Source organism: Channa argus, chromosome 18 (genome assembly GCF_033026475.1).
Source record: "Channa argus isolate prfri chromosome 18, Channa argus male v1.0, whole genome shotgun sequence".
Classification (NCBI taxonomy): Eukaryota; Metazoa; Chordata; class Actinopteri; order Anabantiformes; family Channidae; genus Channa; species Channa argus.
The window spans coordinates 6,150,988-6,175,798 of NC_090214.1; the positions used below are offsets into that span (position 1 = coordinate 6,150,988).

The window sequence follows — 24,811 nt, forward strand, 5'->3', positions numbered from 1 at the left end:
CAATATTGGCTTCTGGACAATATTAGTTGATAAAGATGATCCACTGGTTTCAGAGCCCCGCTAAGTTATTTTGATAGCCAAAGTCTATACCGCAATCTTTATTAGCATTATTGGTATTAGTCACACCTGTGACTTTTCTGTGATGGGAAGTCAAAATATCTGTGTTGAAATGTCTATTGAAACACCTTGGGAATTCTGGGCATTGTTGCTCATATTGCCAAGGATATGTTAAAGCTGCTATTGTGGATAATCACACCTACAGACATCTGCTGATTAAGCATTTCAAGAATCTGTCTCACTTATCCTGGATCGCTCAGCTGTTTATGACTCACAGTGACTAACAGAATACTACACATGTGGTGTATACTACATATTTTAACAAAAAGAACAATCACGTGGACGTTAATTTGCGTAAATCTCTTCTTTTACATCTTTTATTGGATAGTTCAAATTTTGGGATCTAGTTAAGAAGACAGATATCACAGGTTTGTGAGCTAGTTCAATATGAAGCTACAACCAGACGGCTGACTAGACTGGAAGCTGGGGAAAACTGCTAGCCACAACTTGTCACTTTTAGGGCTTCAGGCTTTGTATGGATTAAAGCAAGTTACAACATTTTAATTAGTAAGCTTTTCAAAAGTTGGTAGGTGTATTTCCTTACATTTGGGCAGAGCATGACAAAATGTTGGTATGAGCTAATTCACTCTTGGATGCTTAGAGTATAAAACATAAAAAATGGACCATACGTTCACAAAGAAAATGGAGAAAATGAAATTTCACAACTTTTGATCTATATCTTTAAATTATTGGGCAGTTATACCTTCAGAGTGCACGCCCATTTCATCATCTAGCTTACATACAGTAAACAATGTACCACGCACTGTATTACATAAGGTGGGAGACTTGATGGGATACAGCATCTTTTCAAAGGGAAGGTGGATGAAAATGTACTTAAGTCCCTACACACCTGCACAGATGTTTTTACTTACCTTGGCTGAACAGGTCTCTACCGAGGTTAAAGTTTAGCTAAGCTATGCTGGGAATTTATATGAGGTCTCATAACATAAGGAAATAATTAAAATCCCTCTGAATTAACAATAGTTAATTAGTATTTTAATTATTGTATTAAATTAAAATCATTAAAATAATCCACTAACTTGTTTTTTTTAACCTGTTAAGTGAGTGAGGTGTCAATTAAGTACAGTCGTGTACATGCCTGCACAGTGATTTTCATGCAAAATATACAAAGGTACGTAAGGGCTTGAAGGCACTGTATTCCATGAGATGATGACTAGATACGGCATTTTATTTTTATTCTTTTCGTGTCAGATTTGTTTATATAGCTATTTCATTCCTAATTGCTGTAATACAGCTACAAAAAGTAAAAAAAAAAAAAAAAAACAAAAACTACTTAAGCCCTACAGCTGAATACTGCATGGCAGCTGAAGATTAGTGACAATGTTGATTTTTTTCAGTCGTTGGGCATTATTATAGTTAATTTATACATATTATTTGTTTATGCATTTCTTTGTCCTTTGCCTTGATGCTTTGAAAATGTAGCGTAGGGGATTTCACAATCTAAATGCAGGTTTTTCAGTTTCTCTATCTTATACTAATTACTACTAATACACCATTTCATTTTCTCCAGGTCTAGCTTTGAAATTTGCTATGTAATTTGCTATGTATTTTTTTATATATATATATATATATATATATATATATATATATATATATATATATATATATATATATATATATATATATATATAATAATTATTATCAGTAACTGAAGAGTATTTATTAGATTAAAAAGGAAAATAAAAAAAATCAGTTACATACATTATTGTTACCTTGCGTCTGTCACTCTACCTGAATGTTAAACTTAAAAACTGGTGCCTGTCTGTGCAGTACAAAAAGGCAAGCATGTGATTTATCTACAGTGAGATAAAAGAAGACTTGGTTTATTCAGGTAAGTTGAGACTGACTCTCTGCCATTTTTTCCCACTGTTACCAGGTGCTGCATTGTTTGTGTTGTTAAAGGAACTGTACATTTCTGAGAACAGACAACCATGTTTCCTTTGATATTTCAAATTTTAAAAAAATGTGTTTTCCTACTTTGTTTATATTCATGTTAATAAAACTATTTTCATTTTTATATTTATGGGTAGTAAGCCAATATCTCAATGATTATGAGCACAAAATTTGGCATCTCATCCTGTCAGTAAAATATTCTGTCGGGTCAAAAAGAGGAGCTGCAGCTGCATGCATTTTGAAGCAAATGCCATGAAAACCCCCATATGCATGCATGTTTCATAGTTTCATATAAACCTACTGTAATCTTTTTTCTTTAGTTTATAAATCTGATCACTTTACTGGCTTAAACAAACAAATGACTCCCATTCCTTAGCACTCAGTGCTTTGTGTATTTCAGGTTGGAAGTGCAAGAGTATGTTTTATGCAAAATCTTTTTCTTGATGTTTGAACTTGTTGCTATGTAACTAGTAAACAGGCAAACAACAGAAAGCTTGTTAAAGTCTCTTAGCTGCTGCTTCAAGTCAAGAAGAAAAATCCTCAAACCAAACCTCATACTGTTATTCAGCGTTCTGGTTTGTTTCCGCCTATCAGCCTGCTGCAGCCACTTCAGCAGTAAATAAAAACTAGTCACTACAGCAGCCAACGAGACACCATAGCTAAAGAAATATCCCCAGAGATGTGACATGACATCTTATTTTATACCTTAACGGAGAATCAGAGCTTTTCAATAAATAAATATATTTAACTACCGTTTCATCCTCTTGCAACACAACTTCGGAATAACATGTTGCTACATTGAAAAAGTGCTCACGGCAAGATTTCTTGACCAAGGTGCAAATTCCTCAGCTTCTTGTGAGGGTAGATTTCGAAAGGGGAATCTGGAGACCTGCAAATAGTGAAAGTTGAGAAACAATTTGAGAACAGAGACCCTATACTGGGACTTTCAACTCAAATAGGGATTTATGGCTGTTTATCAACCAGATGTGTTCCCTCCATTGTTCCTGGCCACATATGGATTTCTTGCTCTTTTTGTGGCCAGAAGAAATTTATGAGCTCATATGTTGACATTAGTGGACATTCCAAGACCAGGTTTATGCTCCAATACCACAGTTTCCAGGAAACTTGTATTTTGCCAAAGTATATATCATGTGATTGTATGGAAGTCTGCATATATTGAGGGGGATGCAAGTTCTTTTGAGGGATTACCGGGACTGAAAAGCATGCAAGCACTGGGAAGTGTTTCCCATAAAAAAATCGAACCTCTCTTTGTCTCATAGTGCTCTCGTCTCTGCCTCGATTTTCCTCTCTCCATGAAGACTGTCAGGGTCGGCTGGAGCCACGGTCTGTCTGACTGCAATCTCAGGGCCTCCGCCGTAAATACCCAACAAGTACTGCCATGTTTCCTCTGAGATCTGACCATAGTCTGCGCCTGAATGCAGATCAGACACAAAGTAAACATTTATGACATCTTATGGGCTTCTAAACCAGTGCCGAGGTTTACCTTGCTTGAGCTGTATGTGTCCTCCTTTCATTACACCAATTTTGCTGTTGTCGATGGGACCAGGTGGCTCTAACAAAACAAATTCAAAGACACATTATATAAAAATTAAGAACTTTAATTTATGACTCGATCTACCGAGCTACAGCATCATACCATTGTCTTTGCCCTTCACAAAGCTTTCCCATTCTCTGAACCACTGCATGCTGATGCAAAGGATCACTGTTGGAGCCTCTTCAGCCTGAAACTCTTTGTTGAGCTACAGATGAAAAAAAATGCTCATTCAAGATCCATTATAATCCAAAAATTAGAGTGTATGCAGAAATAAACCCTCGTAGTATACAGGCTTTTACCTTGATGAAGGTGTCTATTTCCATTTTTCTGCGTTTAGCTAAAGCTTCAATCTCGACCTGACAGATGGCGCACATATACAGGTGGTTGACAGCTGGGCCACCTCCAAAACTAAGGACACAAACAGAGAAAGGCTCTAAAGTTTAGACAGACAGACATTTGAATTTATTCTTCATAAAGAAAATCATTAATAGATATTGTCATCTAATCCTATGTCCTTCTAATCAATTTTTAACCAAGTGCATTATTGTGGAGCTAAATATGTTGATTTTGCTGGGAGAATTGTTCAAAAACAATGTTACACTGTCCAGGAAAGCTCAAATCCCACGCATTCTGATTCATTACCAGGTGCTTTCTAGTCGCAACTAATTGACAAAAGTGGACAAAATATTGGAAACAATAATAAGGAAAAGCAGATTAATTAGCTTCAACCTCAATTAATTTGTGAATTTAAAGCTGCTTTAATTTATTTGTTGTTGAAAGTCAGTTAAATTTGTTGTAGATGGTTAGCTAGTTACATATTTCTACCAGAAAAGAAGCAGCATTTGGAGTTGTGAGCTATAGTTACTCAATTTGTTTGGTCTGCTCTGGCTCTGTAGCTGCTGAATATTCCTCAGTGTTCACTTGATAGATGTCAACTATGTCTGCTGGGCAGATAGTAGTAGAAGTTTAGAGCCGTTTTGCAGAAAACTGCCTGCAGAGACTGGACTAGACAATAAGTGTCCTACTATAAGTAGGATTATTGTGAATTGAAGAGTAAGGTGAAAATTCTCAGTGGGTTGTTCCCTATGAATGAGTCCTTTCACACTGCATGTAGCCATTTGATCCAATATTGTCACAGAATTATTGATTAGTGCAGCTTTAACTTAACAGAACATAAATGGTAAACAATTTGTAACATGTAAACCAACTGTGGCAGATACTGCTGCCGTCTGCTTTTGATTCCAATTGTTTGTTCTATAAGCACAGCTTAACAAATTACTATTTATGCTATTTAAAATTAATGACATCAAATCATTAAACAAAAGCAGTACAGTCAGAAATAACATTTTAGTTTACATACTGATAGAAACAAATAAGACTTGCTTTTAAGAGTGTGTTTCCTTTTTACAAAAACACAGTACTGCTTTCTGCCATTCATTAAAATATTTGAATGTTGCATGTTTACCTGTTGTAAAGGTATTCCCACACATTCTGGGGAACTATCACGACCAGATCATCTATGTAGTGGTATTTATTAGGAGGAATCCCTGTACAGAGACAAAAACGTGTTAAAGGGGTAGTAATCTGCTGCCAGCAGTGCATTTCATTCCAACCCTCTCAAACTCCACCGTCATCCCTGCTGTCCTCTTTTAACATTGATGCAATACAGGTTCTTCTTAAGACATTTGAACTAGTCAACCATCATTCAAATCTGAAAAGATCCAGATAATATTGCTGTGGAATATTGTGTAACTTTGGGGGGTTAGTCTTGGGACCTGGAATGTTTAGACAGGCCAGCTACCTCCCTTCAGCACTGTTTTCCATTTCTTTGCTTATATAAATCTGTTGCATAATGGGAAAAATGATCTGGTCTCTTCTAAACAGTCAAGGGACAGACTGCTGAAGTTTTGGCTCGGTGAATGGGCAGAAGTTATGGGAAAGCAGCTGGTTGCACCACAAGAAAACAAAGGTGCCTTCTAGTCACTTTAAACTTGTGCTTTCCAGGTAGCCTATATTCAGCTTATCGGATCTTCAGTTGAGCGTCAGCCTTCTCTGCATGCAGTCAGTCAACAGAGCTGCGCTAATATTAGCTGATAATGGTCTGTAAAACTCTCCTAATTACAGTCTGGCTACATCATGCACTGTTTTCTAATTCTGCACATATTAAATACAAAACACTTTAAAAGATGTGTGGGAGTTTTGGAACTGTTTAAAGACCAACGCTGGTTTTAACTGTTGTAACACAGAGTAACAAATTGTAACATTCAAGTTATTATCTCAGACTTGACAAAACATTTCCAGAGCCCCTGATAAGCCAACTGTTTTCACAGGCTGAGTCATACTTCCCATGACTATTACATTGAACTTTATATACAAAATCAGTGGAGGTCCAGTTTAAATAAGCATGCACTATACACTTTGAGTCTGACTATGCCACACACCTCCATGTTGACAAAGGAATGTGTGATTGCTGATGGGGCCTGGTTCTGCAAAGGTGTTGAATTTGTTTAGCCATTCTCTGGAGATGTAAAACTGCAGCAGGCTGGGCTCCTTCATATTGGCCAGAGCCACCACCTTCTGCCTCTCCCTCACTGACTCCTCACTACTTTTCCTGAATGGGTCCAAGAAAAAACAAACATCATAAATTAGCCAAGATTCAGTATAAATGTTTGGCAATCCGGCTCTTCAGATGCTCACCTATAGAATAAGACATAGGCCTCTGCATTCTGCACCACCGTCTCATGCACTTCAGTGACATACTGATCATCAAATTCATACCACTGACCATTGATCACATTTTGACAGTAAGCTATGTAGTGTCCACCTGCAGTAACATACACACAGTAAGAGGGAGGGGAGGAAAAAGAAAGATGAAAAAAGACAAAAAAAAGAAAGAAGGTACCGTGTATACATTTGCTCTTTACCCATAAAGGAAATGAGAAGCCCTTATCTGCAGAATATGAAACTATATCATACTTCCTGCCGTTCCATGGTGACAAATAACTGACAGCAGATCATAGGTGGTGACTTGGGATGGAGTCTCCTTAGCAAGGAAGGGTCGCATGTCCAGGCCCTCTAACGGGAAGGATACGTGGCTACTAATCTTGAATGAATACATGACTTCGTGCCGGAAACGTTTCAGGTGAATGCACAGAATCTAAACAAAAAGATTCAAGAAGATGTTATCAAACCGCCCACTATCATAACTAAATGTTATAGCAAGGAAGCGAGAAAGCGATAAGATAATGAACCTCTACCTCTGGGAGTCGAAGCACTTTGCAATATTTAACGCCATTTCTCAACCTGCAGAAATCAAATCAGAGTAATCAGTGTGACTGAAACAAACTTTTCAAAGAATTTCTTTAGTTTTAATCAGTGGATTTACTACAAATGCTCACTTTTTACATCTCTCACAGCTATACATGTTGTCTCCTGGCAAAAGAATAAAAGTAAATATGAATTCTCACATCAAATTTGCACCTAACAATTTTACAAACTAGAGAATTGTGCGATATAGTAATCTTTACCTTTGAGTTCATCTGCAGCAAAAAAGGCAGCAAGGCAGTCCTCGAGTGTAACCATGGGCCCCCAAAACCAACTGGGGATGCATGAAACTACAAACCTGTTCAAAAAGCACAACACAAACGGAGTGTAACCCCTGCCACCACAGTAAAACATTTAGCTCACGGCCAAATGTTCACCAGCTATTCTCTAACTGTCTCTAGCTCCTGCAGAGGTGTGGTAGGAAGGTTTCTCACCGCTTTTGCTAAAGAGCTGAATACTGTAGCAGAGAAAAATATAAAAAAAAAACTATTTAAAAAAAATACTAAAAAGCAAGCAAAAATATGTCTGAACAAGTGGGTCTTCATATTTTTTAAAGGGATTCACAGATCCGAAGTCCGATGGGAGAGAGTTTCAGAGTTAAGGACAAGAACACATTCTCCTTTTGTCTTGATCAGATCTCTACTGGTAATGTAGAGCTGTAGCTCTTTAATATAGGCAGTTTTGTGATGTTCACAGCTCTAAATGTATTCAAAAGAAAAAAAAAAAAAGAACATTTTGGACCAATTTTAAGTTACCCAGTGAAGGCTTGCTGAGGCAGGTTAAAAGGGAATTACACTAGTCAAGACGAAACTATAATAAACACAAAGTAGAACTGTCAGCTTTCTGGGAAAATATATGCTTGTAAAAGCAGAATTCATGGCAAACCTGCTGTGTTAGATTGCATTGCAAGTGTACTTTAACAATTTCTAAAAATGCAACATCACTATTGTTGGGGCCTCTGATGGCTTGTTACTTAAATCTTGTCCTGGAGCAGTGCATCAAGCATTTTAGAACGCCTTAGTCTACATAATCTCTCCAGCTCGATCAGTCCCGGACTGACTCTCTGACGTCTTCAAGGCCCTCTCACTGCATGGACCACAGACAAAGTTATGATCAGCTCTGAGGTTATGAAAAATAACAAACAGCTTAGATGTTTCTTTACTTCCTGTGATTAGCAATGCAGTAACCTGCATCATGCTGCTTCACTTTGGGACACACTAATCATCCTTCCAGTTCAGACTATGATGAAAAAGACAAAGTTCATCTGACAGGATACTTTTCATTAGTTAAATCCAGGAAAAGTGCAGCCCTCTGCCTTGACCTACCAACAATACTGTAGCTCTGATATTGTATCTACTGTGCGTGCTCTGTACATGCACCAAATATCTATCGCAAAGCCCCATGTAATGATTATCTTGGAACTAACACTGTGGTTCAATGATAAAATAGGCTTTAAGCAATTAAGTGAGCGGAACAACTCAAGATTCCACTTGCCTAATTTATTATTAAAACCTGTTTTTTTTTTATTGATCATACTTTACGTTAATCTCGACTTACATCTAAAGAAAACTTTACAATAAAACCACTCACCAGAAACACAACTGACTGCGATACATCCGTCACGTCAAAATATTAATATGCAAAAAGCCACTGAATTTATGTGTTTGCGTTCAAACATGCTGACTTCCCGCTTAAAGTGGTCCACTGACCGGCGTATGGAATCCATGATGTAAGAGATCCAGCCCTGTGAGCTATAATTGTCAGGACACACACCAGTCTTGACTGGAAGGTTCTGATGGATGGAGGAGTGGAGCTTAGCCAAGTCTTCTTTACCAGGAATAGGGAGCGACAAGTCTTGAAAGGTTTCCACTGTAGTAGAAACCTGCCACATATTAAATATATTACATATTTCAGTAATAGTGGAACTAAATAAAATTGTCTAATCTACATATCTGTGCAATAAACACCTAGATCAACAAAGAGTATGGTTGATGGATGATTTTGGATTGAGCAATCCTTTGGCATAATGTTTTCCAAAAATAATAATGATTACATATAAATGATGCGAATGAAATGCAAAACAAAAGTTTAAAATGTGAAAATATGTGTAAATAATTGTTCATATCATTTGTGAAATGGTAGAATTACAGATGTCCTTCTACCCTTTATCCAAAAAAGGTAACAAAACTAGTATTTATCAAGACTGAATAGGCAAGTAGCTTCCCCTGGTGTTTGAACATGTGAAGCACAGCTCACCCTGTCACAAGTTAAACACTGGACCAGACTGAGGATGGAGCCATCGAAGATATCAGAGATCACACTGCGATAGTGAGACTGTTTCTTCTTCCTGGCGCTGAGCAGCAGCTGAGCTGGAAGACACACAACAGCACAGATGGTTTTAGAGGACAAAGTTAACATTGTTAAAGCCTTTGGAGGTGGACAAAGCACTTTAAACACTGCTACCTTAATTAAATTAATGTGGGTGAGGGAAAGGAAGGCAACACAATGCCTGAATAGATTGTATGGGACAGAAACTGGGATCTTACTGTAATAAAATGCCACATCAATCAAAATGTATCCCTATAAAACAAGCAGTGGACATAGTTAACAAGCGATTGTACCAACATTACACAAATAGTAGCTCAATCGAGAGCAAATAACCTCATCACTGCAACAACACTTTAAACACAGAAGTTCCTTCAAAAGGCTGCAACACTATAACAGGTGATGGGGAAACTCCAAAGTGTATGAATGAGACAAGACTACTTGGAATGAGAATCCTAACACAAACTAATATGCAGGTATAACATATTACAAGTTCACTATTAGTTTTAGATTTTTTCAGATTTGCTCATTAGTCCTACAAACAAAATGTGTATGGGCTCATCATGTGGCCAGCATTTAATTTGGACTAATTAAAAACCTGACTTGATGGAGCCAAAGAGATAAGGAATTATCCTGGTGGAAACATACATTTCTTAACCACATTTTAGGACAATTGGATAGATTTCAAGATTTCCACCACCTAGACACCACAGTTAAGAAACAAATTAAAATAAGGTACAGTATATGTTAAAGGTGAGGCTGAAAACAAGGAGGGTACATTTGTGAAAAATAATTTTTTCCCAAACTGCCAACACAGTGCGGCAGTGTGTGAACACGAAGGGAGAAGAATCCAAAAGAAAAAGAAACCTGCTAAATGTGGCAAGACTTCAGAAATTTTCAGACCTTTTTTGAATGAGTATGCAGGTCCTGCGGAGCGAAGCGGGCTGGAGCGAGGTGGACTAGAGGAGAGTTTTGGATGCAGCTCCTGAAGAGTTCGCACAGGACTACAGGGAGTGGACTGGGGCTGGGTCATTGATGCTTCATTGTCCGGCTCTAGAAAAAAGCATGTTGTATCATGAAACAGACAAACAATCCAAAGCTGGTGGTATGATATGTAATAACCCACTTTTGTGATCCTGTCGATCTTATACCTAAGCTGTTATTGCTCTGACTTTGCCCTTGCCCAGTGTTTGATGTCTGATGGTTCTCTGGGTTTTGGAGATCAGTGTCTGGAGTTAGTGTTAACTCCTCTTCCTGTCCCCTCAAAGGAGCCTCCTCCTCAGCAGCCGTATCCACATCAGCGTCCTCATCCATCTCCTGAGAGCCTCCACGGAGAGGTGAGCCAGATACCCTTCTTTCCTTCAGTCTCTCCTTCTCCGAGATCACCCCACCAGGACTGACAATTCCCACTGCCGGTGACCTGACACCATCAAACTCATCCTGCAAGAGCAGCTCACTGTCACCTGCACCCCCTCCCTCCCCTCGGTCACTGCTGGAGCCAGAGTCACAGGACAAAAACTCATCCTCAGATGGGGAGCGGTCTCCATCTCTTCTCTCCTCCCCATCACTTCCCTCACTGCTCATGTTGCACTCTGTCAGAGGCTCCTTCAGCTCCTCATGTAGCTGATCCATCAGGCAGCGCAGGAACTCCTGAGTGTCCTGTCCAAGAAAAAAAACATAAGATCAAAAGAAGGGTGCATGAGTAGAGCAACAATGATGGGAGTTTTGCAAAGAAACAGTATATGCATAAATGAGTTACAAACAAATAAATAACTTTGTAAATCTGACTATTTATAACAAGATGGAAAGAGAGATATGTGTCATACTGGTAAGAGATAACACATGGAGAACATATGCAGTAATTAGCAAAAGCCATTACTATTCAAAAACTCCACTTTTTAATGACATTGTAAATAAAATAAAAAATGAATCATACCGTACAATGCAGTTTAAATACAAAACAAAGCTTATTTGCTCTTATCTGAAGTACTGATTGCATGTCTAATCAAAAGGCCTCTCTAAACATAAAGGAGTAGTTTTTACATTGTACAAAATACAAGTCTTTGCTTGCTAGAGTTAGATAAGATGATAGATACAACTATTACAATTGCATTCTCAATATGATGCTGGAGCCATATTCTTTTAATAAATACCAATGAAATGTGATTATATCCACGCTTTTCAAAATGTAATCTATGCAGTTGCGTGCAGAGAAATATAAAGAGATGTAAAGAGCCATCTAAGACTTTGTCTGGTTCTGAAAAAAAGAAAATGGCCTTAAAATGTGGCTATGCATTTAAATACATAAATTACAATAATTAGGTCAAATCTTTGGATGTTAAAACAAAATGTAGCTGTTAGTAAAAGCCACTTTAAGGAACATGTGAGAAAATAAACAGATTCAAAACTAAAGACAAGTGTCAAACTGTTGAGTGAGATCATTTATAGTTACCTGCTGGATGCTTGTCCTTACCTGCTGAGCATAACCACGAAACATTGGGTTTACTAGTTTGATGCCATGGGACAAACTAGTAGGGACGACATAGCTCGGTCTTGAAGGGTAACAGCCATGAGAGACGTTAAGTTAATTTAATATGAATGAACGACAAGAAGACACTAGTGCATTTTCACATCTATAGTAGTTTTATGTCACTTGTGTGTTTATTACCGTTTTTTATGCCAGAGCTCTGAGATGAGTTTCTGGTAGCTCTTACAAAGAGCTGGCCTTTTATCCGTCCGAACCAATCCACTGCAGTCCAAGAAGAACTGAGTGAGAGGAGGACTGGTGAAAAGAGGACAAAAACAATGCATCAACACAGCAGTCTAACAACCTAAATTAAAACATATTTATATGCATAAAAAGAGACACGTGCCCAGTACACAGCCGACTATAATAACAGTAAGGGACCTCACCAGTTGGATAGTGCTTGCAGGGCTGCATTCATGTAACAGGAGTTTCCAATGTTTTTCATTCCTGTCAAGCCTAAAGAAAGGAGAAACAATATTAAAGAGCTTTATGTATTCCTGAACATCAATCAAATTATCGACGCAATCTCACATTTTTGTAACAATCCTGGAGAGAGACATAGGGTTAATTGTTATCTGGGTTAAAAGAAAGAGGGCTGGGGACTATTCTTAGGTCTCAAAGCAATTAAATCTGTTAAATATGTCTGATAGGGCCTAGTAATGAGAGAAAATCTAAAGCCATCTTAAGCCATTTTTTTTAAATGTGTAATTTATCAATGTTGTTTGTCACAGACAAGTGTGATTTGAGGCATTTGAAAATCACTGTAGTGTATCAGAAGAATCTATGGCAAAAACCTTGATTTACCTCTGGGTTTTAGCTCATCCTCCTCAGACTCGGAACTTTCTTCTTCTGCTACAGCAATTGGTACAGCTTTCAGTGGGTGCCCCACTGGCTGAGGAGCTGCTTCCTGTGATAGGAGTATAGTACAGATTGTTGTGAATCACTACCACTTACAGTATACAGCAGTTTTCCCCCCTTTAAATCCCTAAAGCTAGGAGATACTGATGAGGACAGCTGACTTTATTGGACAGACGTCGTACCTGTTCTGTGGCTTTACAGTGATGTGGAGCAGCAGGTAAAGGGGCCAGGGCAGGCCTGTGCTCCAGAAACACCTCCCGTTCACACACATAGCACCAGATCCTGAACGTTGTCAAGTTCACAGTCAGGTTGTGCGTCTTAGCCTAAAGGAAACTCACACATATCCACACATTCATTCGAGGGACTCGGTTTTGAAAAGGACTTCAACTGCATGACAAAAAGAGAAAAAGCTAGCGGGCACTTTCAGTGGTTTACCTGTGCATGCAGGGTGCTGTGATCAGAATAGGACTCTCCACAACCAACATATGGGCAATCATTCTACAAAACAAAAATCAAATTTTACACACTCTGTCTATTCATCTCAATTATCTCAATCTGTAAATAACTGTAATGATAATATTAAAATGTAATTCAGAAAGTAATACCGGAGGTGTGTTTGCCACACTGTAAATTTGCTACCCTGCGTTTTGACAGCTGCTGCATATACAATTACATTTATATCTCACATCTTCATTAATTATTAAGCATTCACCTGTCCATTGTCTCTCAAAGGTTTTATAATCAGCTGCACAGTAGCTGCACTTGCACTAGTCATCATTCATGGGACAAGGTGTGCAAACTGAACCAGCACCTACCTCTAGAAAGACAAAACATTTTTTAAAACTTTCAAGTCCTGATCCTACCTGGAGACAGGCCCAGAGGTTTGGACCACCTGCACCACACGCCTGGCAGGTTCCCTGCAGCAATGGGAAGGCAGCATAAACAGAAAGACATAAATAAAAGACAAAAAAGGGCTGTATCGGTCATGGCACACACTGTTGGTGGTGTGCACTCTTGACACTGTGCAGCACATTTACAGTAAATAAAAGAAAACCAACCTTAGATTTCTGGAGGAGGTCATCTTTGGTCACCTCTCCGATGGAGTCCAGATGGGGACAGATGTCTTGTTCAGTCATAGCTACTCGCTTCAGTATGATGTCTGCTAATTTGAAATGGCAGTAATAACAAAACTGCTATTTAAAGGAGCGACTGCCGTAGCTAAAGCTAGCTTTACCAAGACAACGCGGAGACATGATCTGCACACACAGAAAAACACTTACGCCTCGTTTCAGACTGACATCTCAAACATAAGTTGGATAGGTCGATTCTTGTTAAGCTTATGTATTATACAGTTATCAGGGAAATTACATACAGAATCTGACAGCTCTGTTAAAGGCCTTATGTTTACCAGGGAAAACTGCACTGCATGTCAACCGTTGTAATGAATGAGTCGTATTTACCAACATAAACAGCTGCCAAGGGGAGAATCGCTATTTCTCAATCCTCTTGCAAAGAATCCATACTGGCTGCAAGCAGGCATAAACTAGCTAGCAAAATACCGAGAAGCCGAGCTGAGAGACACGATACCCCGGCCCACAATCCCCAAACTACTCCCCCTCCTCCCAGCTATAGCAAGGAACGGAGCGGAACGGAGCGGAAAAGAGCGGAGCGGCGCGGCGCGGCGCGGCACGGGACGGCACGGCACGACGCAGAGCCGTAGGAAGGGGACGGCAACGTCAGGCGGTAACGTCCAGCCCCCTAGTTTTAGTTTATGTTTAATACATTACGGTGATTAGGACATAAATGTCTTGTTAACGTTAATCGGATAGCTTATGAATCTGTAGATAGACAGATAATTGTTTACAATAAATATTTAATAATATACGTAATAAAAATTATAACTTTTTTATCCAGTTGTGCCAAAGGCATCTCTTTACGGAAGTGGCGTAATAATGTACGTCGGTTAAACGGGTCCCCAAGACCACTGTGTGATGGTTGGTTGTGCAGTGGAAGGTTAAGACTTTTAGATTTACACTGTATATTCAGGTTCTTGCTTATCAGATTTGAAGCATGACAAAAGGGAATAATGGGCTTTAAGGAACAGTTCGTCATCTTGCTAAGTCACGATCTTGCCCAGAGTTAAACAGATCGGAACATTGATACAACCCAAATGGACGTACGAAAAGTGTGAATCTACCAGCAACACTCAGCTACCTTAAGACTGAGCATGTAAACAGAAACGGTTAGGCTGTCTCTGTCCAAATGGATCAGTGTCCATCTAGCACTTACATCTTATATTTTCTTTTAATTTCTGCTGAGTCAAAGTATACAAATGGCAAGTTGTTTGCTGTATATATCTGCTTCCAGCCTTTATCCTAAACAGTTTCTCTGCAGGACAGCTAAAAGCACATTTTCCCAAAAATCTTAAAAAAAAAAAACATCATGAAAAGGTGTATTTGAGTTATGATGGACACTACACATGAGACACCTTCGAAGTTATTCTTTTACATGGGCAACTTTATAAAGTGAAGCCTTTTAAGAAAATGTCCCTTTTTCACTTTGCCCACTAATTCTCTTGCGTTGGCTATAGGAAAAACATTATGAGTATGAACAATTAAAAAAACTAATTAATTCATTGGTACTAATAATAATATAAAATGATAAATAATGTTTTTTGTATTTCTAAATAAAATATTTAAATTATTAAAAATATTTATGCTTCCCTGTAAACTCGGAGCACAAATTATCAAACGATCTATCAAGATTTATGAAATATTATTATAATATGTTTTAGGTGATGAAAGTATTAAAGTGCCGTCTCCTGAGTGTGACGTAAAAAGGATTCACGCTGTTCCTGAGTCAGGATAGACATGTTTAAAACTAAAATTATATTGAGCCAGTCGCAGTGAAATCTGATTCCAGATCGGCGCTTGAGAGGCTACGTACTCACGCTGCAAGCCTCGCGGTATTTACGCTACCCAGAATACCTCGGTCTTCCTTTCTGCCTGAACCGACATGGTGGGTACATAGATGCTTCTTCTAAGGAAATGTTACAGCTTTTGTATCTGTTGTCATCTTTGTTTTTTTGGTTACTCTCACATTGTAAAAAGTATATATGAGTTATGGAAAGTGCGTCTGTGAAGATGAAGTCGATATTGCGCGTTGATGTTTTATTGTTTTTGGCTAGAATTTGATTTAACTGAACCTGATGTAGCCGGTATGAGGAGCTGCCTGCTGGGAGATAAAGCTAATGTGGTCGCCATGCTTGATTTTACAAGTACAGTTATACATGTTCTTCACATGTATGTGAACTCTAACTTCAAATTCCTCACAATTCATGAATTACGGACGACAGAGGGACTCCTGTCACTGTATAGTAGTACGTATCCGTTTAAGTCCCTGGGTACCGTTAACGGGCCCGAGCATTGCTTGGCAAAGCTAAGGCTAGAGTTAGCAACAGGAGATCGAACGCAGTGCACATTTACTGGGTCGTGTATACTTGTACTTCAAGGTTTGATTATGTGGGTGTGAGCATGCCCTTAATTAACATTTTGACTGACCAACGTGGGGAGTTGACGAACGTTCTTAGCGCAATGTGTTGTACTTGCTAGTTAGCCCAGTCTTTGCTAATAACACGTAACTTATTATGATTTGTCTCTTGGTACGCAATATTGAATGGATGCTAAGCCCAGCCTGGAGATTTATAGTAATGCACACAGCTTTTATGTTAAATGTATATTTGAATGTTATTTAAGCCTCAGACTTAAATTTAAATGCCTACCTGTAACACATCCTAACAGTGTTTTCTTCTTTCTTCAGCCTAAGGGAAAGAAGGCTAAGGGGAAGAAGGTGGCACCTGCCCCTTCAGTGGCCAAGAAACATGAGGCCAAGAAAGTAGTTAACCCCCTGTTTGAGAAGAGGCCAAAGAACTTTGGCATTGGTAAGTAGTCAAAAGTGAAATTTATGGCAAACTGAGGAATTTAATGGTGCACATGATGTAAAAGAGTATTTGCTATCTTAACAACACTGAAGACAACTTTCCACCAAGATCGCTGATGCACTGCAGCTTAAAAGTAATGGGTCCTAGCTCAGTGGGTTATCGGATGTTAAACATCACATTTCTTTTCCCACAGGCCAGGATATTCAGCCCAAGCGTGATTTGACACGCTTTGTAAAATGGCCTCGTTATATCCGCCTGCAGAGGCAGCGCTCCATCCTTTACAAGCGTCTGAAGGTTCCCCCTGCAATCAACCAGTTCACCCAGGCTCTGGACCGCCAGACAGGTACAATTCAGCCATTTTTGGCAGCAAGAGTTGCACCTGAGACTTTAAATCACTGGATAAAGAGAGCTAAATATTAAGGATAGTTTATTGGTTCATGATATTCTACCTATGTGGCTTTGCAAGTGATGTGAAAGAATATTTGCTATCTGAATAGCTGTGATGACCTTTTCCACCAAGATCACTGATGCAACTGCCTGAAATATTGTTACCTTGTTGCTTTAGAATCAACTATTTTTAGCCACATGTAATGGTTGAGTGGGACTTGAATGAGATTTATTTTCTCTTCTTCAGCCACACAGCTGTTTAAGCTTGCCCACAAGTACAGGCCAGAGACCAAGCAGGAGAAGAAGCAGAGGCTGCTGGCACGTGCTGAGCAGAAGGCTGCTGGAAAGGGAGATGCTCCCACCAAGAGGCCCCCTGTGCTCCGTGCAGGTGAGCTATCAGTCAAAACTCAAATGTGTAGAGTGTACCGACAAATCGGTATATATTTATTTTTCAGTTAACTGTCATGGTGAGTGGAACAAACCTACTTAATGAACCTAACTCGAATGTCTCCCACCAGAAGCCTCATTAAGACTTGAAATCATTCCCATTTAAAGCAATTATAGTAAAGTTGTGTTTTGTGAAAGTGTAACTTGGCCTGAATGCAGTGATGACCTGAATTTCTTCACCTGAGACCTAACATGATGTCTTTTCGAGCTTTTTAACCCTGAGCATTGGCCATCGTAATAAATCACTTCAGAGAAGTGAGTTTGTTGATAAGAAGTAAAGTGAAATCTTTCTTTTACAGGTGTGAACACAGTCACTTCTCTGGTTGAGAGTAAGAAGGCCCAGCTGGTGGTCATTGCCCATGATGTGGATCCAATTGAGGTAATTTTGTCGCAGTATTTTTACTTCCATTGGTACAAGTTTAGAAGGTGGTCACTGGCAATGATGTCTGAATTTCTTCACCTGAATCCTCTGTGTGGATCAAAACATACGAGCTTTTTAACCCTGAGCACAAACCACAAGTCGTGATTAAGTAATTTGACCACAGCATGTATTGTGGTCATCTTGATTCTTCATCAATGGAGTTTTGTCAAGTTAAAAATTTGTTTCTAAAATATTTGCTCATGTGCGCCTCCTGCTTTTTAGCTTGTGGTGTTCCTCCCAGCTCTTTGCCGCAAGATGGGGGTCCCATACTGCATTGTCAAGGGCAAGGCTAGACTGGGCAGACTGGTGCACAGAAAGACATGCACTTCAGTTGCCTTCACACAGATTAACCCGTAAGTATGCACAGCAACTTTGTATTTAACTGTAACGATGTAGTGATTTTTAGATTTTCAAATGTCAAAACCAGGGCTGAATGAGTACAACCCAATTCAGACTATTGTTAAGCTTTGTTGGAACTTCTTATATATTCTAAACTCACTCCTGGCAGTTCATCTTTATAGGAGAGTTTCTGCAGCTGTGTTTTGTTATAATAGCAAATTGTCTGTAGCTGTGTTCTGAGGCCAATGTGCTGTATTGGAATTGTGTGCCCTGCTGCAACATCAGCCACAGTGCTAACAAAGATTTGATCACTGAGTACAATGGGACAGGACTGGACAAACTTGGGATAATAAATTAGTATTGCCACGTAGAACTACCTCTAAATTGTCAGGGCTATATTCACTGGTTTCCTTCTTTTCTAGTGAGGATAAAGGTGCACTTGCCAAGCTTGTGGAAGCCATCAAGACCAACTACAATGACAGATATGAGGAGGTAAGCAATAATCATACTAAACTGTAGTTTGAGTAAAATTAGATATTTGTATTAAACAGTTCACCATTATAACCTTTTTCTTGTATTCCAGATCCGTCGTCACTGGGGAGGCGGCATCATGGGCCCCAAGTCCACAGCTCGTATCACTAAGCTGGAGAAGGCAAAGGCCAAGGAACTGGCAACCAAGCTTGGTTAAATTGTTTGGAATAAAAAAATATGTCCTAAGAGATTGACTTGTTTTTATTATTAGATCTGAATGTAGTATGGAACTGCCACTAATTGACTTTGTTTCTTCTGTGAAGTCAGTAAAATGTAACAATTAGGCTGCAAGTCAAATAGTGAAAGCAGGTGTAAAAAGTAAAATATGTTGCTCTACTCAGATTGTGAGATATTGGCTTAAATGTATCTATCGGCGGATAATTAGTGTTTATCTAAAAGGGAGTAGAATGTATGGTGTTGACACAATATTCACTTTATTTAAATTTGGCAGCAGTTAACACCAAACTACTTTAAGAGGTGGGAGTTTGAATCTTGTGAATTCAGAGCTACAGCCTGACTTGGTGAGAGTGAATGTAGAGCCTCCAGCTCCCAGTAAATCACAGTGCAAATGCTCTAGGTTAAGAACTCGAGATCAACTTCCTTAAATGTAATTGTTACACAAATGGATACATTTTATTATGAACACAAAGATTGCATGTGTACTAGTATGTACATACATCAGTGAGTATATCCAGTTGAGTGGAGCTCATACAGATCAAGTATTGTTTTCTGTGCAGCATTTTAGATGTTTACATGTGTAATACAACTTAAATTTGATCACACTTTAATCTTCTTGATGAACTTTGCATACCACATGTAGGAAGTAGCCGCACACAACCCATACCTACGAAGGAAAAGAAGTTTACAAAATGACAGCAAATTGAGAAAAGGCCAGTTACAGGTGGTAATAGTATCCAACCTACCATGTAATTATGTACTGCATGTGTTCATTCCTCAGTGTGACTCTGGTCTGTCCACCTATTGGTCCACCAGGAGCTGTGCTCCCTGCAGGATAGAAGATGCTTCCATTTAACCTCAACATGATGCTACATTATCTTTATGCAATTGTCCAGTGCATGAGCTGGTTCTTTACTAAACTGATACTATGTTATTGTTCAGGTAAAGAGACATTACCAAAATCAGCATCAATAAAGATGGGTTCAGCACCAGTGACTTGAGACATGGCCTCCAAGTCACGGTAATGCCACCGGTTTCTCTCCACATCATTGTTGGGAACAAAGGGTTTGCGAGTGTCTGTCAACCGGACGACCCCAACCACCTCCACCTCTCCATCCACCTACACAGAAGCATTTTAGTGTTTTACATAGTTTTATAGAGTAATAAAACAGAATTATGACTAAATTTGGATTTGAATTTTGAGTAAATTAAAACTACATGCTTAAATGAAAAAGCAATTGCTTCAAATTGGTCATTGGAGAATACAGGTTAAATTAAAAATAGTCAAAATACAACTGTCATATAACTTAAGAACACATTTTTACATATATCAAAATATACAAATATTTACAAACTTACACCTGAGACATGGAATCCTTGTTTTTGCCTTTTATGTTATTAAAAGGATTCTTTGGGGGTTGTTTAGGGTTATTTTGCAACTGAATGTAGGTGGATATGGGAAACTGGTCGTATGTCTCACATGAGCTAAAATACTAACCTGTCCTTTCATCCGTGTCTCTGGTCTGATCTTCTGCCTGGGCACGTATCCTCTATTCACCAGGATTGTGATGCTGCAGCAACGTAGAGTATTACTCCATATATTAGTAAGGTAAACACAGTAAACATATAATCACAAGGCTCATGCTTATCTTACCCAAGGTCAGTGCAGTGGAACGGGGTGACTACATTAGCTCCAGATTCTACACTTGAAGACAGTCTTCCCGCCTCTCTGGCCTCTTTCTCTGGGTTGACTGGCGAGCGAGGCATAATATACAGCTCCTTGGAGTGATCATATTGTCCACGTACTCTCACCCTTCTGTACTCTAGACTATTCACTTCATGAGGACTAGGATCCGGTGGGCAAAAAAAGACAAGCAAATCTGCACATTTATGACAAACCTAGATAAATATTTTGTTTTATGTCAATTTATATAAATAAACCAAAAGGAAACTCTTTTTTGTTTTTTGTATATTTGTATGTGCATTTGTGGGATTCGTTCCTCCTTTGAAGCAGTTGACAAATTGTAGATTGTGTGTGTGTGTGTGTGTGTGTAAAACCAAGAAAAGTAATAATTCTCATTAGAGAAGAACCAAAAAAGTTTTGCATTTCTACAATCGATTATCGAAATATTCGCTTGGTATTTTCATTAATTTATTAGAACCAGTTAATCAGTGTAGTTGTAGCGTCTACCATGTACTCACTTAATCGGAAGAGGAATGGGCTCTGCAGTAGTGAGTCTTGTCAGCTCATCAATCAGCTTTAATTTCCACTCACGTCGCTTCACCTGCACAGAAATAATAGTGCTTTGAGTCCATCCAAAAATAATAATTTAAAGAAACAAACACATTATAATTTCACCGACAACACAAAGTAAATAAGCTGTACCTGCCATGTACCGAGACCAAAGGTGGTGGCAGGGATGAGCAACAGGAACCATTTGAGAAAGATGTCTTCTCCTTGTTCAGCTTTGGCTGCTGTGGAGCTGGATGGTTGCCTGAAGGTAGTAACACCTCCTGGAGATTGCAATACAAATAAAAGGAAATGAAGGCAGCACAGCAGTAGCCATGTAAAAATATGGTGTAAGAGCATATTTTTATGACCCTGAAAATATTTGCTTATTTATGTGATGTATTAAGTGTCGTATAAGAAGAGGAAAAAACAACTGATGCTGATGTAAAAATGTCCAGTTTGTCGGAATCACTACTGTGGTTAAATAAAGTAAGCATGTTAGAAACAGACTTTATGTCAGGTTCAGGTGCCATTTCTAACGGAATGGCGTCTGAATGAATGTATTTATTTCTCTTTAAATCACCAATAAGTGCTGTTTTTCCATAGTTAAAACAAATGGAAATACAAATAATTGGACAAAGTAAACTTAATTATATTTTAGCCATCTGCTAAATTTACAAAAACATGTCTATGGTAAGAACACCTAAAAAAAAAACTACTTTCTTTTTCATGTTGATTTTAAGTATAATTTGCAGTACTTTTTTTTACCTGGACGTTTGAAGAGACTCGCTCTAGGCTGAAGGAAAGTCCTCTTGATATAAATTACACCAGACTGCAAGTATACATTTAGAAAAACCTGAATTCAAAAACTACCGGTGGTGAAAACACTAATAAAATTGACGATCACATTTGTTTAGTGAGGGAAGTAAAGGCGCAGGTTTTAACATACGAACTTGCCTGTTGTTTTAGTGTCGATAACAAACGGATGGAAGAAGCCAGGAGTGATTTCAGAGAAGCCATGCTGGATCAAAACATTAATCCAAGCAGTGTGTTTTATAAAAAAAAACACGGGATGTCCTAATGTTACACAAGTAAGGTTGCCTTACTTGTTTCAGAACAGAGAGGGGGACATTTTTTGCTGTTACCACTTCCTGCGTAACAACAGAAACTGTCCCTCCCCGTTAATTCTGACCCACGTGTGTACAGAAATGTGTCTGTTTACGCTACAGTAAATGTGAAAGCTCCTGTTTTAAAAGAATCGGTATGGATCTCGCTGCCAAGGACTCGTACATTCAGAAACTCGCAAGTAAAGTCTTTTTCCAACGCGAACAGGAGCCAAAGAAGAGGTCGTTTGGTAAAGTTAGCCAAGTGTGCTATTATTTATACGTTATTCTTGACCATGAGTAAAAAATTTTATGCTGTAAATCAGAAAATTACACGTTCTTTATTTGTTAGTTGGTGTTGAAAGGTGCAATAGATGTGGTCAAAATCAATTACTGCAGTCGTCTGAAAGAGGCGCTCGTTAGTTCTTCCTGACAAAGCACGTAATACTGTTAGTTTACCTTTAGATCGACTGCAAATTATTGCAGTAGTAAAACCATGGAAGACCTTATGACATGACCATAACATGTGCTATATTATATGTAATAAATTTGAAATGCATGACTTTAATACACAAGGGATGGACAGACTTTAATACCAGACTGTGTGTTTATTTTTCTCTGTAGCTTATTTCAAAGGTAAAAATGACACTGGTCCTCCCAAGAAGAAGAAAACGTGTAAAAAGAAACAGTACATAGAAAAAGACCCTAATGGGAAAACGGCTACTCCCAGACCAGGACCTCTGACAAAACAGAAAGGCTCAACCCCACTTAAACAAAAAGGGACCAAAGCTGAGAGCGTAAACAGAGCGACAGCACAGACATCCAAAGGTAAACGATGTGCATCCAAATTCAGAATTTGCTAGTGTCATGAGAATTATAGATTTTTTTCTCACTGCATTGAAACATTGTTTGTTGCATATCAGTAGGTACCAGCCTGTTTATAAAAAACAAAATCCTTCCATTTTACATTTAATACAGTTTTATTTATTTTTGCCCCCAACAGGAGGAAATGTTGAATCCAGTTTCTCTACAGTGGACCTTCTACGGAAGAGGCTGCATGAAAAGATTGAAGAGTCAAGAGGACAGGTATGCAGTAAAAGTAGTAAAGATGGGCCGTTCAGAATACGTTTCATCAGCTGCAATACATGCTACTGTTTCTGAATTGTACTGATGCAGGAAACCAGAAAAGCAAGTCGGTATAGATTTACACACGTTATGAGAAATCTTTCGTGCATTTATGATGTTTACCTTGCCAGAGGAACGATTTTTGTGTTTCCTGCAAAGGTTTTACAATTCCAGTGCTGTACAGGGCACAGCTACAGTGGATTAATATGTACTGTTGATGCTTCTCTTTCATCAGGGAGCCCCAAAGGATGCTTTGTCAGAGGCAGTGCTGGCAAAGCGAGCTAAGCGAAAGCTGGAACGAGAGCGCAAGAAGAGGAAGAGAAAGGAGTTCCGGATGAAGAAACTAGCAGAACAAAGTGGCCAAGAACACGTTCCTGAGATAAAACAGAAAGAACAGCATGTTCCTGCTGCAAGCAAACGAAATGAAACGGCTCTTGTCTTCAACAAAGTGGAGACAGTGGAAGAGGGTTATGTAGACAAAATGTTAAAAAAGAAGAACAAGAAGCAGAGCCTCAAGGGGCAGTTAACACCACTGACAGGGAAAAACTACAAGCAGCTGCTGAGTCGTGTGGAAGCACGCAAAGCAAAGCTGGAACAGTTAAGGGAGAAGGATGCGGGGAAGGCCAGAGAGATGGAGGAAAAGATGAAGTGGACCAACATGCTTTATAAAGCTGAGGGTATCAAAATCAAAGACAATGAGGACATGCTGCGCACCTCGCTGAAGAAGAAGGAGAAGAGGAAAGCTCAGAGGAAGAAGAACTGGAACAAGCGAAGTGAGAACGTCATAGAGAAGATGCAGCAACGGCAGGACAAGAGACGAAAGAACATCCAGAAACACAAGCAGGTGAAAACGGAGAAGAAGAAGGACAGAGCGAGGAAGAAAGGCAGAGTCCTGCCCGAGGACTTGAAAAAAGCTGCAGTTTAGAGGAAAAAGTGTGTACGTCTTACAGTGTGTAAATTAAACACAGGCAGGTAAACCAGTTTCTTTAAATGGCCATGTCATTTGTTAAATGATGAGAAAAGAGCTGCTGCTGATGCATGTATTGTGACTTCTTTTCTGTTCTAAAGTAATATGATGTGGGTTATAGTCAATAAAATGAACGGCAGCCAATGACAGTATGTGATTATTAGGTAGAGCTGAGCTTAAGACGAGAAAATTGATACCAATCTCATGCCAGCACGAGATTGTTGACGAGAAGGAACATGAAAAGCTAGATGCTGAAAAAACAAATTCACCCAACACATACAAAAACACAAAGGGGGCAAAATGAGGGAAACAATCAATAAAAGGGTCAAATTGATGCAAAACAACCACAAAAAGACCTAAACTAAGACTCAAAACAACTGCAAAGATGCTGTAAATTAGCACAAAGATACAGAACAAAAAAAAAAAAAAAAAAAAACTCAAGACACAAACATTGTAACTTTCTAGTGTTGAAAGACCTAAAGACCAAAAACAACCTTAAATTAAAACAAAGATCATACATAGTC

At 38.9% G+C, this 24,811-nt stretch overlaps 4 protein-coding genes and 4 non-coding genes across 13 annotated transcripts; 6 read left to right on the plus strand and 2 right to left on the minus strand.

Annotated features, from left to right (window-relative positions):
* Positions 1-1,757: 1,757 nt before the first annotated feature.
* usp20 (ubiquitin specific peptidase 20) lies at positions 1,758-14,364 on the minus strand. 6 transcript variants are annotated; one of them, XM_067483981.1, is made up of 25 exons: positions 14,081-14,364; positions 13,679-13,779; positions 13,484-13,537; positions 13,056-13,118; positions 12,803-12,943; positions 12,567-12,669; positions 12,149-12,218; positions 11,904-12,017; positions 11,688-11,787; positions 10,387-10,894; positions 10,139-10,288; positions 9,167-9,279; positions 8,620-8,792; positions 7,114-7,208; positions 6,985-7,018; positions 6,844-6,889; positions 6,563-6,743; positions 6,284-6,410; positions 6,028-6,197; positions 5,052-5,133; positions 3,886-3,994; positions 3,689-3,791; positions 3,536-3,604; positions 3,295-3,463; positions 1,758-2,920 (listed from the first exon to the last, which is right to left on the minus strand). In XM_067483981.1, exons 2-24 carry the CDS (start codon positions 13,754-13,756, stop codon positions 3,306-3,308), a joined length of 2,841 nt encoding a protein of 946 aa, XP_067340082.1. In that variant the 5' UTR covers positions 13,757-13,779; positions 14,081-14,364; the 3' UTR covers positions 1,758-2,920; positions 3,295-3,305. The 6 variants fall into 6 exon arrangements, with proteins under 6 accessions (XP_067340082.1, XP_067340081.1, XP_067340079.1 ...); XM_067483980.1 differs by having other exon boundaries at positions 13,679-13,782; XM_067483978.1 differs by having other exon boundaries at positions 13,679-13,876.
* Positions 14,365-15,543: 1,179 nt separating this feature from the next.
* On the plus strand, positions 15,544-18,873 carry rpl7a (ribosomal protein L7a). Its single transcript, XM_067483997.1, has 8 exons — positions 15,544-15,638; positions 16,440-16,560; positions 16,754-16,903; positions 17,195-17,335; positions 17,694-17,773; positions 18,038-18,168; positions 18,577-18,646; positions 18,738-18,873. The coding sequence occupies exons 1-8, from the start codon at positions 15,636-15,638 to the stop codon at positions 18,840-18,842; spliced, it is 801 nt and encodes a 266-aa protein (XP_067340098.1). The 5' UTR covers positions 15,544-15,635; the 3' UTR covers positions 18,843-18,873.
* LOC137104330 (small nucleolar RNA SNORD24) lies at positions 16,608-16,680 on the plus strand. Its single transcript, XR_010911676.1, has one exon. It is a non-coding gene; the product is annotated as a small nucleolar RNA SNORD24 (small nucleolar RNA).
* LOC137104329 (small nucleolar RNA SNORD24) lies at positions 17,021-17,092 on the plus strand. The gene has a single exon (XR_010911675.1). It is a non-coding gene; the product is annotated as a small nucleolar RNA SNORD24 (small nucleolar RNA).
* LOC137104328 (small nucleolar RNA SNORD36) lies at positions 17,548-17,621 on the plus strand. The gene has a single exon (XR_010911674.1). It is a non-coding gene; the product is annotated as a small nucleolar RNA SNORD36 (small nucleolar RNA).
* On the plus strand, positions 17,829-17,905 carry LOC137104327 (small nucleolar RNA SNORD36). Its single transcript, XR_010911673.1, has one exon. It is a non-coding gene; the product is annotated as a small nucleolar RNA SNORD36 (small nucleolar RNA).
* A 418-nt stretch (positions 18,874-19,291) lies between the features above and the next one.
* On the minus strand, positions 19,292-22,192 carry surf1 (SURF1 cytochrome c oxidase assembly factor). The gene is made up of 9 exons (XM_067483995.1): positions 22,050-22,192; positions 21,861-21,924; positions 21,249-21,376; positions 21,065-21,147; positions 20,517-20,708; positions 20,361-20,433; positions 19,820-19,982; positions 19,609-19,690; positions 19,292-19,529 (listed from the first exon to the last, which is right to left on the minus strand). The coding sequence occupies exons 1-9, from the start codon at positions 22,110-22,112 to the stop codon at positions 19,463-19,465; spliced, it is 915 nt and encodes a 304-aa protein (XP_067340096.1). The 5' UTR covers positions 22,113-22,192; the 3' UTR covers positions 19,292-19,462.
* Positions 22,193-22,311: 119 nt separating this feature from the next.
* On the plus strand, positions 22,312-24,431 carry surf6 (surfeit 6). Its single transcript, XM_067483992.1, has 4 exons — positions 22,312-22,446; positions 22,820-23,023; positions 23,199-23,281; positions 23,556-24,431. Exons 1-4 carry the CDS (start codon positions 22,356-22,358, stop codon positions 24,243-24,245), a joined length of 1,068 nt encoding a protein of 355 aa, XP_067340093.1. The 5' UTR covers positions 22,312-22,355; the 3' UTR covers positions 24,246-24,431.
* Positions 24,432-24,811: the final 380 nt, after the last annotated feature.

Bases quoted from the DNA above. Each gene is read 5' to 3' on its own strand.
- usp20 (XM_067483981.1), bottom strand. From the start codon at position 13,756: ATGACTGAACAAGACATCTGTCCCCATCTGGACTCCATCGGAGAGGTG. The intron at 11,788-11,903 runs GTAATAAACACA...TTACCCTTCAAG, and splicing joins GAGCTCTGGCATAAAAAACG to ACCGAGCTATGTCGTCCCTA. The intron at 3,995-5,051 runs GTAAACATGCAA...TTGTGTCCTTAG, and splicing joins TGGGAATACCTTTACAACAG to TTTTGGAGGTGGCCCAGCTG.
- rpl7a (XM_067483997.1), top strand. The intron at 16,561-16,753 runs GTAAGTAGTCAA...CTTTTCCCACAG, and splicing joins GCCAAAGAACTTTGGCATTG to GCCAGGATATTCAGCCCAAG. The intron at 16,904-17,194 runs GTACAATTCAGC...TCTCTTCTTCAG, and splicing joins GGCTCTGGACCGCCAGACAG to CCACACAGCTGTTTAAGCTT.
- surf1 (XM_067483995.1), bottom strand. From the start codon at position 22,112: ATGGCTTCTCTGAAATCACTCCTGGCTTCTTCCATCCGTTTGTTATCG. The intron at 21,925-22,049 runs GCAAGTTCGTAT...GTATACTTGCAG, and splicing joins TATCGACACTAAAACAACAG to TCTGGTGTAATTTATATCAA. The intron at 21,377-21,860 runs GTAAAAAAAAGT...TGCAATCTCCAG, and splicing joins GAGTCTCTTCAAACGTCCAG to GAGGTGTTACTACCTTCAGG.
- surf6 (XM_067483992.1), top strand. From the start codon at position 22,356: ATGGATCTCGCTGCCAAGGACTCGTACATTCAGAAACTCGCAAGTAAA. The intron at 23,024-23,198 runs GTAAACGATGTG...TGCCCCCAACAG, and splicing joins GACAGCACAGACATCCAAAG to GAGGAAATGTTGAATCCAGT. The intron at 23,282-23,555 runs GTATGCAGTAAA...CTCTTTCATCAG, and splicing joins TTGAAGAGTCAAGAGGACAG to GGAGCCCCAAAGGATGCTTT.